An 18,101-nucleotide genomic window follows, 5' to 3' on the forward strand; every position below is an offset into this window, starting at 1 on the left:
CACAGCACATCCACAGCAAGGCCGCTTCATTTAATCGGCGACCCCCCCTCTCCGTCCCCCCTTGCATATAAGGAGAGGACGGGGAGAAATCCCTTCGGGCTGCGTCAAAACTTACTCACACATACTACCCCACCCCCCACCCCCCCGCCCATTCCTCCTCATGCAATCACAACATCATCCATATACAACCATTCTCCACTCACCTCTGTCTTCCGTCCTCTCCCTTCCTTCCTCAACAGATATTCCCCTCTTCCCCAAAGCCCCCTTCACCCCATCCATCCACCTCATCCTAGGACGTCCCCTCATGTTCACTCCCTCCACATCTGCCTTCCATACCTCTTTTACTAGTCTTTCTTCACTCATTCTTTCCATGTGTCCAAACCATGTTACAGAATTATTAAAAAGATTTAACGTAAAGGTAGTTTTTAAAAATGATAGTACAGTAAAACATATGCTCATCAATAATAGTGAAGTTAAAAAAGGATGCATTTATAAAATTCCTTGCAAAATGTGTAATCAATTTTACATAGGTCAAACTGCCAAACCCTTAAACATTAGAATTGAACAACATAAGAAAAATGTTAGGGATGGCAATAATTCTATTGGAATCTTCAAGCATATTGAATTGAATAATCATCCAGTTGATTGAGTAATGCCCATGAAAATTTTATCTGTCAAGAAATAAGCAAAATACTAATAGGTAAAATGCAACCCTGCAACTGTGACCTAATGTTGCCCCACCCTCATTAGTGGACACATTGACCATTGCGACCTGACTTACTGCTTTCCAGGGGGTAAATGTCCTCTACCCTTATGCAAACTGTGTCGTCCACAAACAACAACTGGCTCACCTCCCACTTTTCTCCATTTTCTTTAATCATCTCCAACCCCTGACCCACTACCCTTGCATTCACCTCTCGCACCACCCCATCCATATAAAGATTGAACAGCCAGGGTGACATAACACATCCCTGACGAAGTCCCACCTTTACCTCAAAACATTCACTCTCTCCATTTCTAATCCTAACACAAGCTCTACTACTCTCGTAAAAACTCTTGACTGCTCTTAACAGCTTTCCTCCTATCCCATATATCTGCAGTACCTCCCACAGTGCCTTCCTGTCTACCCTGTCAAAAGCCTTTTCCAGATCCATATACATATACCAAAGGCCTTTTCCCCCTTACAAGGGAGGTAGCCCAAAAACATGGGGGAAAAAACCATTCCCACCCATTCCATCCCTAATACTTTCCACTCCCCTCTACCCTCCCTTATATCTTGGCACCTCCTGGATGATGGGTCATCCCTGCATCTTGTCCACTGCCCTGGGTGAGAAGCAGTGTTGCAAGACACAGTACATCCACAGTAAGGCCTCTTCATTAAATCGGCAACCCCCCTCTCCGTCCCCCCATGCAGAAAAGAAGATGGGGAGAAATCCCTTTGTGCTGCGTCAAATTTTTCTTACACATACTACCTCACCCCCTATCCCCCACCCATATATATATATATATATATATATATATATGTGTGTGTGTGTGTGTGTGTGTGTGTGTGTGTGTGTGTGTGTGTATAAATCCTGTGGATGTGTGGGATATAAGAAAGTACTGTATTGGAAATTGGTATGTTATAACACATTTGTAAATGTTCACTATAAACCCACTATCGGAGAAATAATAACAGAAGTACAGGGAAACTGTATATTTCGACTACTATCTGTAGTCCTCTTCTGCTGAAGAGGACTACAGATAGTAGTCGAAATATACAGTTTCCCTGTACTTCCGTTATTATTTCTCCGATAGTGGGTTTATAGTGAACAAAGCACTGTATGTTCAAAGACAAATTAATAAATCATTTCATATTTTTTCATACCTGTTGACTAGTGTAACAAATCTGGACTTACATTATTATGAATCTTAAACAAGTCTTCACTTGGACTTTCTTCACTGATATCTCCATTATCGGCATGAGAAGACTTGGTCACCACTTGGTTCCCACCAATTTCCTCATCAGACCAATCCGAGTCACTATCATCTTGCTGCAAAATATTAATCTTTAAAAACATCAACCTATGACAAATATATGGGTGCACAAGAATAACACAATATGAAATTTCTGTTCTAGCATGAAATAATAATTGTCATCATGAGTTTCACTGACTGGTAATGGTCCTTGCACCATCCCATGGATTTCTCTGGGAAAATATATTGGACTGAAGTCTGTGCTGTACTAGTATAGGTTTGCTTCTATGTTACTGACTGAGAGAAGTAAGAGAAGTAGTTCCCTGTTGTCAGCTCATGTCATGTGAAAAGGAAGAGTAAAACCATAAAAATTGTTAGATAAAGATTTCACACATGGAGAGCTGACAAAACTGGTAGCTGTTCCCCTCCTACTACTTTTAGCTGGTGACACAGAAACAGCACCACACTAATATAACACAAACAACAGTCCAAAGGTTCTTTCCAGGGAGATCTGTGGGAGGGTTAAGGCCCATTGTCAGCCACTGTACCATCGAGGGGCTGTGGGTATGCAGTCATTGAAATTTGATGCATGAACTATTATCAATCAATTAATCTGTTGCCCCTAGTCCCTCTTGCGGAAGACCTGCAGCCTTTAGGTAACTAGCAACAACCTCCAAGTAGGGCCATATGACACTAAGGGAAGATGTATTGTGTTGCTGTCTGGGGATTGTTAGAGTGATGGTTGCATCTAGGGCAGTTTGAATCTATGGTTACACCTATTCTGTGTTGGTACTCTTTTAATGTTGGAATGATGATGTCCTAAGTGTGTGTTTTTTATTGGGTGTGGGAAAGATATTTCTGTGGAGCCTATGTCTGGGGGGGGTCGTTGTTGGAGTTTGGCAGTCTTTCTTGATGGGTTTGTTTAGTGATCCAATTGTGTACGAATTTTTGTATGGATATTTTGTGTGGTATACATGGTAGGTTGTTATAGATGTTTGAAGAGTATACTGCTGGTGTTGCTTTTTCTTACATTCTGTTGATGATGCTTCCTAAATGTAGTGTGATGGATGTGTGGTGTTTAGGGTTGTGGCATACTCTTAAAATTGTGTCCTTGTCATTTTCATGTGGTCTTCTATTGGGAGGATTTTGGTTTTTGTATGGTGTCTAATAGGGTGTGGTTTTGGTGCATCCTGTTATTACTCTCTGTGTTCCATTCTATAAAATTTGTAAGCTGTTTTTGTTTGTTTTGTCATATTACCCCATTTCACATCTGCTCTCCTTTTTGCCTCCTTTACCATATGCTCTACTTCTCTTTTCTTTGTACCTCTCCTATGATTCTCTAGTCCTATTTTGTAACCAATCTGTGAATGCTCGTTTCTTCTCTTCTAAAACCTTCTTTGCTTCATAATCCCACCACTCACTAACCTTCCTTCTATTTCCTCCTGTCCTCCTTGTTCCACACACAATCTTTGCACACCTTGTGACTCTTTCCTTGAAATATCCCCATTCCTCCTCCACTGCTAGTACTACTCTTTCACTCTTTTCTCAGCTTTTTCTTGTACTTCTCTTTTTCTTTCTCATTTAAGCAATTTAATCTAAGCACCTCCCTTCATTCTGTCCTTTTCCTCTTTCTCCATCTATCCTATACTCTCAGCTTACCTTCCACCAAAAAATGAACTGATATTCCTCCACTCTCTCCCCTTAAAACATGTACATCCAAAACCCTTCCTACTCTTCTTTTGGTTACCACTATATAGTCCATTAAAGCTCTATCTACCACCCTTCCATCCACCATCCTCTCCCATGTGTACTTATGCTTGACTTTCTTCCTAAACACTGTATTTACCATTATCAACTCTCTAGACACATCTCCATCATCAACTCTCTACTATGATTTTTTTCCTGGAACTCCACACTTTCCAACCATACCGTCTATTGGTTCATTTCCTACTTTAGCATTGAGATCTACCAATACCACTACACTGACATTTCTCCCTAAACCCTCTATGCACTCATTTACATCTATTCAAAAAGCCTCCATTTCCTCTACACTCTTCTCACTACATGGCACATATGCACTTACAAAGGCCTATATCTCCTTTCCCAGTTTCACCTTCATCCACATTAACCTTAAAGAAACCTCCTTCCACTCCACCACACACTTACCATCTCTTCACTTACTAGTACAGCCACCCCTTCTCTTCCTTGTCCTCTCTTCACTCCTGACACCCTCCCAACTACGCTCCCAAACTGATGATATTCAGACAATAACATCCATTCAAAGAACTGCCATCTACAAAATAATTAAACATTAATAATATATGAAGTACATACTGGTATTCTATGGATGACTGTTTGAGCCTTCATTCCAGCATCATTTTCATCTTCACTAGCTTCACTTTCTGAACTACTGACAGTTGTTGCTGTATTTTCTTCTGTTGAAGACTCATTCAAGCCAATTCGATCTTCCTCCACAAAAGCGGAGGACCCAATAATATAAGGCAAGGCCCGATGCTCATAGACATCCACCATGACATATATAGGAACAGGGCTGAAAAAACACAAATATATAGAAATTTAGTTGGTCAGGATTTCTTACTTTTTTTTATTACTTTCTATATTCCTCCTAACCATATAAAATATCACATTTCAGCATTAGTTCACCTCTCATCAGTAAGGTCATCATTTAATTCTCTTTATATTCCTTGCATTCAGGGCACCATCAAGCTCTAAGACAGTATCAGCACAGAATATGCCTTGCCACAGGATCAAACTACACTAGATGCAACCATCACAAAGAGGACACTGAGCACCTCATCTTACACTGCCTCACACTAATTATTCCTCGACAATAACACAATATTTCTTCCTTGAATGACCTACAGGCCTGTCCAGTGGCCAGAATCAGTTACCTGGGAGCTGTGAATCTCCTGCAATAGAAACTTGGGGGAATGGATTGACTGACAGATTCCCTGCTATTAACTTGCTACCGACTTTAAGCCATCATTCTTCCAAATTCACTATAATATCTCTTGATATTCTAAAATCATTCCCCAAAGACAAATTTACTTGATATCTAAACTTAATCATGGATATCTTACTGAATAAAATTTTTATTTCAAATTATGATTACTCTTAACATAAATTTTCTTAACCTGTACACTATTTCCGACAGGGCAAGGTGGCTTGAGATGGGAGAGAGACAGTCTCATCATACTCAGTCCTTTCACTTCCGTCATGTGAAATTTGCACCATGATTCTTCCATACCAATTCTGCCATTTCATCCACAGTGCATCTCTCTCATGGAATATATTCTCCAGCCTTTGTCTACACACTTTTCCCCAATTCATCCTGTTACCAATGTACATTTGCATTTAACATCCTGACCACAAAGTCTTATGACCTCATTCACACCATCCAACTTTTCCTTACTTTATACTTTTTCATTCCCACCACCATTGACTCATGAACTCTCCAAAGATTCCTATCTTCATCTATTCTTATAACATGACAAAACCACCTTACGTTCATCTGTTATACTCTTATTAAAAAAAAAAAAAAAAATTCAGCAGTTCCCCATTTCTAGACCTGGCCCAAGAGCCTTCTCTATCAATTTCGACTATATATCCTCCACTCTTTTTACATAAAGTGAGCTTACAACCAGTGAGTGCACCATCATACAACTATAAGCCAATGACAGAGAAAATGTCACAAACTAATACAATATGGACAATTCTAATGTTTCTTTCCAAACAGATCTATGAGAGGGCTCATGGACTGTTGCTAGTCACTATGGGGCTCAGGTTTCCAGTTAGCAAAATTCAAGGTAACAATTATCATTATTACCTGAGGAAAAAAGATATACATATATATACATACATACATATACCGAGGACTTTTTCCCTTTACAAGGGAGGTAACCAAAGTCAAAGGCATACATCCTCTCCCACCCATTTCATCCCCACACACTCCACTCCCATTCATCATCCCTCCCTCACTCTTTTCTTGGTTCCTCCTGGATGATGGGTTATCCCTGCATCTCACCCACTGTCCTGAGCCAGAAGCAATACAGCATGACACAGCACATCCACAGCAAAGTCACTTCATTTAATCGGTGACATTCCCCCTACCCCCTGTTCCTTCATACAGAAAACGAGAAGACGGGGAGAAATCCCTTTGGGCTACATCAAAATATCATTCACACATACTCCCTCACCCCTCCATCCCCCACCCACTCCCTTCCATACATGCTTTTGGTGCCCATTTTATTTACAGTGAGAAAAGTGCCTTGCAGCTTATAAAAGTTTGGGGACCACTGCTCTAGACATTAGTCCTACCAAGAAATCACTCCCATGACAGACAAGAAATACACTGGCACCATCAAGTTCAGGTCACCATCCAGCACTAAACAAGCACCAACACAAAGTCAACCTCTGACCACAGACTCAAGTTACCCTACATGCAATCACCACAAAGAGGATATTGAACACCTCATCCTACAAAGCCCCATTCTCACCCTGTCCAGACTGCAGCACAACATAAGAACTGAGCCCTGTGGTACTCCGTTCTTAATGTTTCTGATGTGCGATGATTGGCCATTATATGACACGTAAGCATTCCTACCTGCCAGATAATTGGCCAGCCATCTTTTGGTGTTATTGTGCATGTCTGTGTTATATATTTTATTTGTTAGGTTGTGGCAGGGGATAGCATCAAAAGCTTTACTAATGTCTAATGTTATAAGAAGTGTTCTTTGGTGGGGCCTATCTGAATTGATGCCATCTAAAGTTCTTTGTGTGAGGTTTGTCAGAAGAGTGTTTGTGGAGTGTAGTGGCCTAAAACCGTGTTGTGAGTCAGCAAGGGGAATATGTTGTCACACCACATATTCCCCTTGCTGACTCACAACATGGTTTTAGGCCACTACACTCCACAAACACTCTACTGACAAACCTCACACAAAGAACTTTAGATGGCATCAATTCAGATAGGCCCCACCAAAGAACACTTCTTATAACATTAGACATTAGTAAAGCTTTTGATGCTATCCCCTGCCACAACCTAACAAATAAAATATATAACACAGACATGCACAATAACACCAAAAGATGGCTGGCCAATTATCTGGCAGGTAGGAATACTTACGTGTCATATAATGGCCAATCATCGCACATCAGAAACATTAAGAACGGAGTACCACAGGGCTCAGTTCTATCCCCCACACTATTTAATCTATACATGCATGACTTACCCACGCCAGACACCTCAGAAATACAAATCTCTTCCTACGCAGACGACATAACAATCACATGCACACATCGTAACACAGACAAAGCTGCAGAAATAATCCAGCCATACCTTGACACACTCAACACATGGTTCATCACAAACAGACTCAAAATAGCTCCAACCAAATCTACAGCAACACTTCTCACAAACTGGACAAAAGAACACAAATACATACCTCATCTCTACATCAACAACACTCTAATACCACACACAAACACACCGAAAATTCTTGGTGTAACATACGATACATCCATGTCTTTCAAACAACACATCACAAACATAAAAAACAAATGCACACCCAAACTTAACGCACTTAAGTCAATCACTGGAACAACATTTGGACAAAACAAAGAAACTAATATAACAATATACAAACAATGCATACGCTCAGTGTTGAATTATGCAAGTCCTGCATGGGCTCCTAATCTCAGTGAGACACACCACAACACCCTTCAAATCATACAAAACAAAGCCCTAAAAACAATTACAGGCTGCACAAATACAACACCTACAGACCATTTACACCATGAAACAAAAGTCCTCAAAGTCAAGGACCACCTCGACATGAGAGGCACTCAAACACTTGCCGCAGCCACCACAAACACATTACACCCGCTACACTACATAGCAGAACACCCACACACACCAAGAAACATTAAAACAACACCCAAAGACCTTTATCACGCACAGATACTCTCTTCTCTTTCTCCACAACCACCAAATACCAGCCTCCGGAAACATATTCATAATCATATCACTCACCGCTCCATTAACACACTGAAAGACAACACACTGCTGCATGCCAGACCCCCTGATATCCACCCTTCTGAATCCTCTCTCCCACGAAAGGACAGAGTCCACTTGGCCAGACTGCGGTGCGGTCACCACCCAGCACTTCTAAGCTACCAGAAGAGGCTGGATGACCGCATTGTGAACAGCTGCCCAGGATGTAACACTTCACCCCATACTATACAACACATAATGGAAGACTGCATTATACACAATCATGCACGCAAACAACACAACATACACTCTATAAAGGATTTGTGGGAAAACCCAGTTTCGGCTATGGCATTCCTTGGGGAGACGGGACTGCTCGGACAGACAGTCTAGGGAACGACAACAACAACAACAACAACAACATATCTTCCTTGAATGGTATGTGAGCCAAGCCAGTGGCTGTTGCCAGTTATAAGGTGGCTGTGGGTCTCCAAGAACAATCTCAGACAATGAATTAGTTGACTGACTTTTTGTAAGAAACCCATGGCTTTGAGGCAACTCTCAATAGCCACTGGACTGGCTCATAGTTCACTTACGAGATTTTGCATTGCCTAGGAAGTACAAAAGTGGGGCATTTATTGCCTTCTGTATGGTGGCTACATCCAAGGCACATAAAGCTGGTGGCCAGCTCAATTCAGTATTGTTGCTATTTCAATTTTGAGTGATGGTCTTACCACAGTCATGCCATTTTGGTTCTTCCTTGTCTTGGGTGTAATTACCAAGCTGTGTTCATATATGGGGAAGTGGAGTATGGGATTTGGAAGTCTGTCTTGGAGTGCTTGCTTTGTGATCTCAGTGCATGTATATTTTTGTAAGGACATATAGTAAAGTACAGCCAGAATCAAATACCTTTGGTATGAGTCAAAGCTTACATTAGTAGCATCTTACCTCCCTGGACTGTCTTCATCTTCTGAATCAGAGTCTTGTATTTCATGTTTCTCGTATGATTCATCAACAAGTTTGAGAGTTGATTTCAAGCAGTCACCCAATTTTTGGAAAATTTCCTCCTCTGTTGGCTTTTTAGGCTACAAAGAATACAAATTAGAGTGAAAAATAATGATAGATTATTGTAGGAACAAAAATACATGGTAATTACATATATGACAATCATTTTATAAATACACATACAAGAACATCACATGTATATACCACAAGGCCTTTTCCCTCTTACAAGGGAGGTGGCCAGTACCTATACCAGCTATTTACAATAGTTAAAGCCTGAAATTCAAAATGCTAGTTATGTATGCAACATCAATTCTGCACTTATATACATATACCAAGGCTTTTTCCCCCTTACAAGGGAGGTAGCCAAAAAGGAAAAGGCATAAAATCATTCCCACCCATTCCATCCCTGAATACACTCCACACCCCTCCACCCTCCCTCTTATCTTAGCACCTCCTGGATGATGGGTCATCCCTGCACCTTGTCCACTCCCCTGGGTCAGAAGCAGTGTCGCAAGACACAGCACATCCACAGCAAGGCTGCTGTTAAACACACGAATAAGAAACCTCAGTCAAGCTTCAAGCAGTCTTAATAAAGAAAAAGAATAGATGTTTTGGACAATCAGGTAAGAAATACACTTGCTTACCAACTGTTCATCTTGTGGTTGAGGTATGTGAACATCATCCTGGTAAGTTCTATTCTCAATAAACTGACTGTTAGCAAGCATATGGAATGCATTGTTAGTGTTTGCAATACCTATTCCCAATGTCTCACTGTCCTGTACAACTTTCTTCAATGCAGCCTCAACTTCATGTGTTCTTGAAATTAATTTCTGTTCGGGGAGAAAAAAAGTCAAGTATAGGTGTTTTAAAATCTTTCAGAAATAATCAAAATTAAAACACAAATACCTTATCATATCCTACATATGTATACATTTGAAAAAATCTGAGTGACATGAATCTGAATTCTATATCAAATTTTGTTACTCTGGGATAGGCACTATCAGGTGCTACGTGACAAATCTTAATATGGTAAAAATTCAAAATTAATTCTAAAAGAACAAATTGTTTATATACACCATTCTACATACATACATACATATACCAAGGCTTTTTCCCCCTTATACACTCCACACCCCTTCACCCTTCATTTTGTCTATTTAGAATGGTGTATTTTTTTTTTTAATACACCATTCTAAATAGACAAAATGAAGTCCATTTTTCAAGCTAGGCATGCAAATAGAGCATCCTCATTCCTTCTATTCTCACCACACTTGTTCATTTCAGTCCTTCCCACTTTAACCATGCAAAATTACATCCCTGGTGGTTCAATCCCAGTGCACCCATCTTACAAAACATGTCACCTTTGTCTACATAATCTTCTCTAACTATCCTGCATTAGTTTGACATCCTGACCACAAACCCTAATGGTTCCACTATGAATGCAGTTTTTTCCCACAAAGTTTAGAAAAATTAAACTACAATTGTTAAGTTTGGTAAGGAATGCTATTGAGGCACTCATAGAAAACAAAGCTGTCATAATGTTACATGAAAGTCACATGTAAAAAAAATTATGACTCTCAAACAAATAAAAACAATAACAGTTGTTAATCAGCTGGACTCCTACAGCAGAGTAACACATAAGTTTCATTCTAATACCTGATAATGTATTTTATTTATGTGAACCTAACCTACATTTACACATCTGATTGTTAATTTTTCATACAGCTACAATACATGACAATATGTGTGTAGTGTATTAGATTTAATTAACTTAGCTAGCTAAGTCAAGCATAAGTACACATGGGAGAGGGTGGTGGAGGGAAGGGTGGTAGATAGAGCGCTAATGGATTATGTAGTGGTAAATAGGATTATGATAGGAAGAGTTAAGGATGTACATGTGCTAAGGGGAGAGGGTGGGGGAATATCAGATCATTTTTTGGTGGAAGGTAAGCTGAGAGTGGAGGATAGATGGAGAAAGAGGAAAGGGACAAAAGGTAGGGAGGTTCTTAGAGTGAACTCCTTGAATGAAAAGGAAAAGGAGAAGGAGTACGAAAAGAAGCTGAAGGAGGAGTGGGAGGGAGTAAAGGATAGAGCAGAGATGGGTGTGGAGGAGGAATGGGGATGGTTCAAGGAGGGAGTCTTAAAGTGTGCAAGGATGGTGTGTGGAACAAGAAGGACAGGGGGAAATAGAAGAAAGGGTAGTGAATGGTGGGATGAGGAAACATAGAAGGTTGTAGAAGAGAAGAAGCGAGCATTCACAGATTGGTTACAAAAGAGGACGGGGGAGTCATATGAGACGTACAAAGAAAAGAAAAGAGAAGTAAAGCAAAAGATAAAGGAGGCAAAGAGGAGAGCAGATGTGAAATGGGGTAGGAGTATGACAGAAAATTTTGAAAGTAATAAAAAGATGTTTTGGAAAGAAATTAAGAGAGGAAGAGGAGGCGAATCAAGTAGGGAAGAAAAGGTAAAAGGTACAGATGGAGAGACGATAATGGAAGAGATGGCAGTGAGGGGAAGATGGGCAGAATATTTTAGGGAGTTGCTGAATGTGAAGGAGGATAGGGAAGGAAAGATAGCTGCAGTGGGAAATGCGAAGAAAATGAGAGTGATGAGTGAGGAGAATGGAGGAGAAATAAGGAAGGATGAGGTGAAGGCAGTTGTAAAGATGATGAAAGCAGGTAAGGCACCTGGTCTGGATGGATGCCATGCAGAATGTCTGAAAAAGGGAGGTTCAGTGATGGTGGACTGGTTGGTGAGGTTATTTAATGTTTGCTGGAGAGAGGGTAGAGTACCGGAGGACTGGAGAAGTGCCTGTATAGTTCCTCTTTACAAGGGAAAAGGGGACAAGTGTGAATGTAGTAGTTTCAGAGGGATTAGCCTGTTGAGTGTAGTAGGGAAGGCTTATGGGAGGATCTTAATTGAGAGGATTAGGAGAGGAACAGAAGGAGTAATTGGTGAGGAACAGTGTGGATTTAGGACGGGTAGAGGTTGTGTAGATCAGATCTTTGTGGTAAGACAGATATGTGAGAAAGCTATAGGAAAGGGGAAGGATGTTTTTTGGGCTTTTATGGATCTGGAAAAGGCTTATGATAGGGTAGACAGAAAGGCACTGTGGGAGGTTATGCAGATTTATGGGATAGGAGGAAAGCTTTTGGGAGCTGTCAAGAGTTTTTATGAGAGTAGTAGAGCATGTGTTAGGATTAGAAATGGAGAGTGTGAGTGGTTTGAAGTAAAGGTGGGACTTCGTCAAGGATGCGTTATGTCGCCCTGGCTGTTCAACTTATACATGGATGGGGTGGTGCGAGAGGTGAATGCTAGGGTAGTGAGTCAGGGATTGGAGATGGTTAAAGAAAATGGAGAAAAGTGGGAGGTGAGCCAGCTGTTGTTTGCGGACGACACTGCGCTTGTGGCAGGGTCAGAGGAGGGATTGAGGAAGCTGGTGGCAGAGTTTGGGAGAGTATGTGATAGAAGAAAGCTAAAGATGAATGTGGGTAAAAGTAAGGTGATGAGATGTACAAGGGGTGAAAGTGGCAGTAGACTGGAAGTGAACATTAAGGGAGAGCGACTGGAGGAAGTGGATAGTTTTAGATACTTGGGTGCAAGTGTAGCAGGAAAAGGTGGAGTGAAGGTGGAGGTAGAATGTAGATTGAGAGAAGCGAGTAAATGCCTTGGTGGTTTAAAGAGTGTAATGAGGAATAGACATTTGGGAATGGATGCGAAGAGGAGACTGTATGAAGGAGTGATTGTGCCAACAGCACTGTATGGGGCAGAAACGTGGAACATAAGAGAAGAAGAGAGAAGGAGTTTGAATGTGTTTGAGATGAGGTGTCTGAGAAGTATGGTGGGGGTTACTAGGCTGGATAGAGTGAGAAATGAGGAGGTGAGGAGGAGAACAGGGGTAAAAAAGGATTTGGGAGATAGGGTTGATGAAAGAATATTAGGATGGTTTGGACACATGGAAAGAATGAGTGAAGAAAGACTAGTAAAAGAGGTATGGAAGGCAGATGTGGAGGGAGTGAACATGAGGGGACATCCTAGGATGAGGTGGATGGATGGGGTGAAGGGGGCTTTGGGGAAGAGGGGAATGTCTGTTGAGGAAGGAAGGGAGAGGACGGAAGACAGAGGTGAGTGGAGAATGGTTGTATATGGATGATGTTGTGACTGCATGAGGAGGAATGGGCGGGGGGGTGGGGGGTGGGGTAGTATGTGTGAGTAAATTTTGACGCAGCCCGAAGGGATTTCTCCCCGTCCTCGCCTTATATGCAAAGGGGGACGGAGAGGGGGGGTCGCCGACTAAATGAAGCGGCCTTGCTGTGGATGTACTGTGTCTTGCGACACTGCTTCTGACCCAGGGCGGTGGGCAGGGTGCAGGGATGACCCGTCATCCAGGAGGTGCTCAGATGAGAGGGAGGGTGGGAGGGGTGTGGAGTGTATTTAGGGATGAAATGGGTGGGAGTGTTTTTATGCCTTCCCCTTTTTGGCTACCTCCCTTGGAAGGGGGAAAAAGCCTTGGTATATGTATGTATGTATGTATGTAGCTACAATGCTGTACTCTGATGTCTATGTCTGTGTAGTGTACTATATTTAGATAGACTAAGCTAGCTAGTGCTGTACTCTGATCAAGAAAAATTTAGGCGTGTGTGTGTGTGTGTGTGTGTGTAGAGCAGGAAGTCTCCATATAAAGATCAATAAAGTGAAGATAAAATAAACCAGTGTTTAATATGACAACCTAGTAATGTAAGAGGGTCTATGACAGTATGACAACAAGAATAAGAATTTGAAGTACAGTGGACATGTTATTGACATGATAAGTATTAATTTTGTGTGACAAGCAAAGCAGGATGTGGAAATAAAGCCAAGATGCCCAAAATACCCTAAACAACAACTTGATAATCTCTACAGGAAAGATGATAGTAAACAGAGATTCAGCAAGGACTATATGGCAACAAGATCTTTATATTCATCTGGCTCCAACTGGTTTCACAGATGATCAACAGAAGAAATCAGACTTTCTGCATTACAGCAGGTTGGAAGTCTTGAAGAATATGCCAAGCTATGATCCACTGTACAGATCCACATTTTCTGATCTAGGAAATTACAATGCTGGAGTAATTCCAGTTTTGCTATTTGTGTCAGGGAAAGAAAGAAACAATGGTACATTTTATAATACAGTTGAAGGAGAGAGCACCATTTTGCAAATGGAGACAAGTGGAATTAGCCTGTCCTATGAGAACATAAAACTGCTTTTATCACTACTCACAACTGCAAGTCATGGAAACAATGGAACAATGCATCATATATCAGACAAGGTGTACAGGCCCCAAGCTCAGTTAACCTAGAAGCCATGTTTGTACAAAAACAAATGGATTAAAAATTTAAACCCTGTCATGTATACAAGTATATCATTATCAGATGTAGAAATATATTTTCTAAGAGGAAAAGGAACTTTAGCAGATGCATAGGGAAGTGAAAGGTTTAAACTATATCTACTAGGTACTATGGTCAGTGATCAGAAACCCCATATGTTTGAGAAGGAATTAAGGTGTGTGTAGATAGGGAAGCCACCATGTAAAAATTATTAACAAAGTGAAGGACAGATAAACGGAGTTTCAACTTATAGCTACCTTGATAATGTAGGAGGGTATAGAGCAGTTTACTTTAGGCCCACCAAATGTTTAATTATCACAATAACTAAACAATCTAATTGGGTCTAAAAACAACTATCATACAGGTTATCCATTTTAAGTGCACTTAAGAAGCCAATGATAAGCATCTCACCTGAGACATTGTATGCAAAAGAGTGGCTGTGGCAGCATCAGTCGCAAGACTCCAGGAGTCGAGGTGTGGCCGCAGATCCTCAGGTGTAAGGGTGGAGTTTGATCCATCACTTTCCCACCACCTTTTCCCTCCTGATCCTCCATCATTTGACATCTGTAATATGAACAAGTTAATATATCATGCAGCCATAATAAAACATAAAGATAAAATCAATCATAGACAGTACTTGTTTCATCATAAGGGATGTAACATAAATGTTTCATATAAGGATTGCAGCCTATAACAAGACTTCAATTAGACATACAAAATGTTTCCAAATATCATTATTAATATTTGCTTAACACACTTCTATTGAACTTCATGAACATAATAAAAAAAAAGCAAGAACAAATCATAAGTTTGCCTTACAATTAAGAAGGAACATAATTTGTGAAGAAGTCACTTGCCATAGTTCAAGTCAAAATCTCACAAGGGGATTGGGTTGAATCAAACTAAGTTAGGCTCTGTTAGGTTTGGTTAGGCTATGATAGACTAGGTGAGGTTGGGTGAAGTGATGTATGGCAAGGTAAGATGAGGTTGTGTGAAGCAAGATGAGGTGAGATGAGGAAAGATGAGGCCCTGGTTACACTCTCACTCAAAATCTATCTAATTTTGACTGAAACTACTCTTACTTCAGACAAATGTCCCTTTGCAACTCATGTAATTTTCATTACTGGGTGCATTACTGCTGGACAGGTAGTAAGTTACTGAAAAATCTGGGATACATTTCCATCAATGCATTACCGATTTGAATTTCCACAGAGCAGTCAGCGTTACTGCGTATATACACATATGCATATTTTTCGGTTATGCACTACCTGTCCATTGATAATGCACCCACCTCTGATAATTTTGATTACCAAATAATCTCTAAACTACTGATGATCAACCGTTTCAATTAATACAGCTTTTAGAGTCATACATACATACATACATATACCATGGCTTTTTTCCCCCTTACCAGGGGGGTAGCCAAAAAGGACAAGGCACAAAAACATTCCCACCCATTTCATCCCCGAAAACACTCCACACCCCTCCACCCTCCCTCCCATCTTAGCACCTCCTAGATGACGGGTCATCCCTGCACCCTGTCCACTGCCCTGGGTCAGAAGCAGTGTCGCAGGACACAGCACATCCACAGCAAGGCCGCTTCATTAAATCGGCAACCCCCCCTCTCCGTCCCCCCCATATAAAGGAGAGGACGGGGAGAAATCCCTTCGGGCTGCGTTAAAAATTTTTGCTCACACACACTACCTCACCCCCATTCCCCCGTCCAATCCACCTCATGCTTTTAGAGTCAGCACCTAATAAAAGTAAATATAGTGTATAAATGAAGCAACTGCATTTTGCCTAATAAATTCTTCTACCCAAAATTTATAAAATATTGTGAGTATGACCAAGTTAATATTCACAAGAGGAATTTCTGTTCTTAATCCTTGAGCAATGCTGGCATCATAATCAGGAGTATTCCTCTTTATAGTATTCAGAAGAGAGGCTATGTTCATAGAGTCCTAGTTCTTATTCTCGAATTGTTATAACTCATTTTCAAATCTATGCAAGACTCTAGCTTGTGCTATACCATCTCTTAGATTATTCCAGGAGCTTATGCATCTGTAGAGAAAAATTAAATTTTCCACATCCTTCAGTGTCAACAATTTTCATACCCATGTCTTGTTCCTGTGTGTCCCATATCAGCTCTTAATTTATTCCAAGACTTAATCTATTAATGTAGTGAACTAAATATTTTCAGTTCTATTCCAGTATCACACAAACACATTTTTTGCTTCTTTCTTTTTTGCATTTGAAAGATTATTTTTTTCTATAGAATGGTTAGGTTAGGTTAGGTTAGATTATATTAGGTTAGGAGGTATTCGACAGCGCAAGTTTCATGTTAAATATCTGTGTTTGTGTAATTCTGCAACTTTACCATCTTTCCATGTCATGGTTCATGACCATGTCCTCAAAATATGTGAACTTTTATAATTGTGACCATGGGCATGACCTTGTGATACCCTACTATCCCAAATCAAGAGATCTTCTCTGCCAACTTAGTCTACTCCTACAATGATGTCAACATTGAACATCACAATCAAGGCCCCTCTCTCTGAAAAGGAAAGGCAACTGCGGACAAATCAGGAAAAGCACCACATGAGGACACAGTTAATAACGGTACAATTTTTTGTTCATATGAGCTTTATCAAGCTGTGTACTCGATAAAGCTTGTATGAACAAAATATTGTACATCTAAATAATTCTGACATGATGCTTTAACCCTCTCTCTTCAATCCTCCATCTATGGCAGGGCCAGAACTTCTTTTGTAGAAAAAAACTTTAGTCACCACTTTCAGAATGTGACATCTATATTATGATTATCCATACACTGATACAGATACATTAATTCATCTTAGATTCTCTTGAATTATTGTGTAAATGAAGGTGAGTTAAGCAGGTGCATTAAGGCTAAACTGGATTTAAATTAATATGACCAAACTATACCAGACATAATGAACACTGACACTTCAACCAAATGAAATGCTTATGCTGGTCATAAGTACATACTTTTGCAAACTATCTACGAAACTTAACCAAGCAATCTTACCGTAAGACGGAAGTGGTGGAGACTACGGATTTTAACCACAGAATGCTACCGTGAAATCAATACACACTGACTCTAGTCCTAATTCTACCATCTATACTAAATCGGATCAGTTCTTGAATCAATTTCATTTATGCTAAGCATCACATTTATTTTTTCGGTACAAGTAACAATAACATAAGAAGGTTGTGTCAGAGTTCTAAGTTCCTAAGACACCGTTACTTTGAAATCATCATTAATTAGCAATAACATTTATACTGAAGTTGTATACTCAGCTCCCTACCATATTTGTTGCCTTGATATGACATAAATCTCAATAAACGTTGTTCAGCCCCAATTCACAAGAATGTCACTACCTGGATGCACTTGTTCGATTCCCGAATTATAAACTACGAAATGTTAGGATTGTAAACATAGTGATGCAATAGATTCGAACCTAAACAGTAGTATTGAACTACTTAAGCTCAAACTCTTACACTGGATTCCTCCTGAAACACCATATAATACGACAAGTGGGCGGAAACTGCTAGACCTTCTACTTTATGTCATCATATGACCAGAAGAGAAACTACGCTTAATTATCTTATCTCCATTTTGCTGCATGATAACATATTCGTAATTGTTTCGCCTTATCCTTACTGATAATCTGAGACTACCATTAGGGCGAGCAACATGGAATTGCCAAATGAAATAATTTACATTTCACGGCGTGAAGACAGT

The 18,101-nt window shown here is 40.3% G+C and overlaps 1 protein-coding gene across 5 annotated transcripts in view; it reads right to left on the reverse strand.

Moving 5' to 3' along the window:
* Positions 1–18,101, reverse strand: part of LOC143039962 (uncharacterized) — a 38,076-nt gene that overhangs the window by 19,134 nt on the left and 841 nt on the right. The window contains exons 1-6 of one of the 5 annotated variants that reach the window (XM_076210446.1): positions 17,858–17,944; positions 14,747–14,899; positions 9,613–9,798; positions 8,912–9,048; positions 4,291–4,507; positions 1,899–2,033 (exon numbers count right to left, since the gene is read on the reverse strand). In XM_076210446.1, the coding sequence (XP_076066561.1) occupies positions 1,899–2,033; positions 4,291–4,507; positions 8,912–9,048; positions 9,613–9,798; positions 14,747–14,899; positions 17,858–17,881 (852 nt within the window). In that variant the 5' untranslated portion in view covers positions 17,882–17,944. Of the gene's footprint in view, positions 1–1,898; positions 2,034–4,290; positions 4,508–8,911; positions 9,049–9,612; positions 9,799–14,746; positions 14,900–17,384; positions 17,404–17,664; positions 17,795–17,857; positions 17,945–18,101 lie in introns of those variants that run through there. The other 4 variants (XM_076210447.1, XM_076210450.1, XM_076210449.1 and 1 more) reach the window with 4 other exon arrangements.

The sequence above is a fragment of the Oratosquilla oratoria genome, chromosome 27 (assembly GCF_046742065.1).
Source record: "Oratosquilla oratoria isolate Oo_2021 chromosome 27, ASM4674206v1, whole genome shotgun sequence".
NCBI classification, from domain to species: domain Eukaryota; kingdom Metazoa; phylum Arthropoda; class Malacostraca; order Stomatopoda; family Squillidae; genus Oratosquilla; species Oratosquilla oratoria.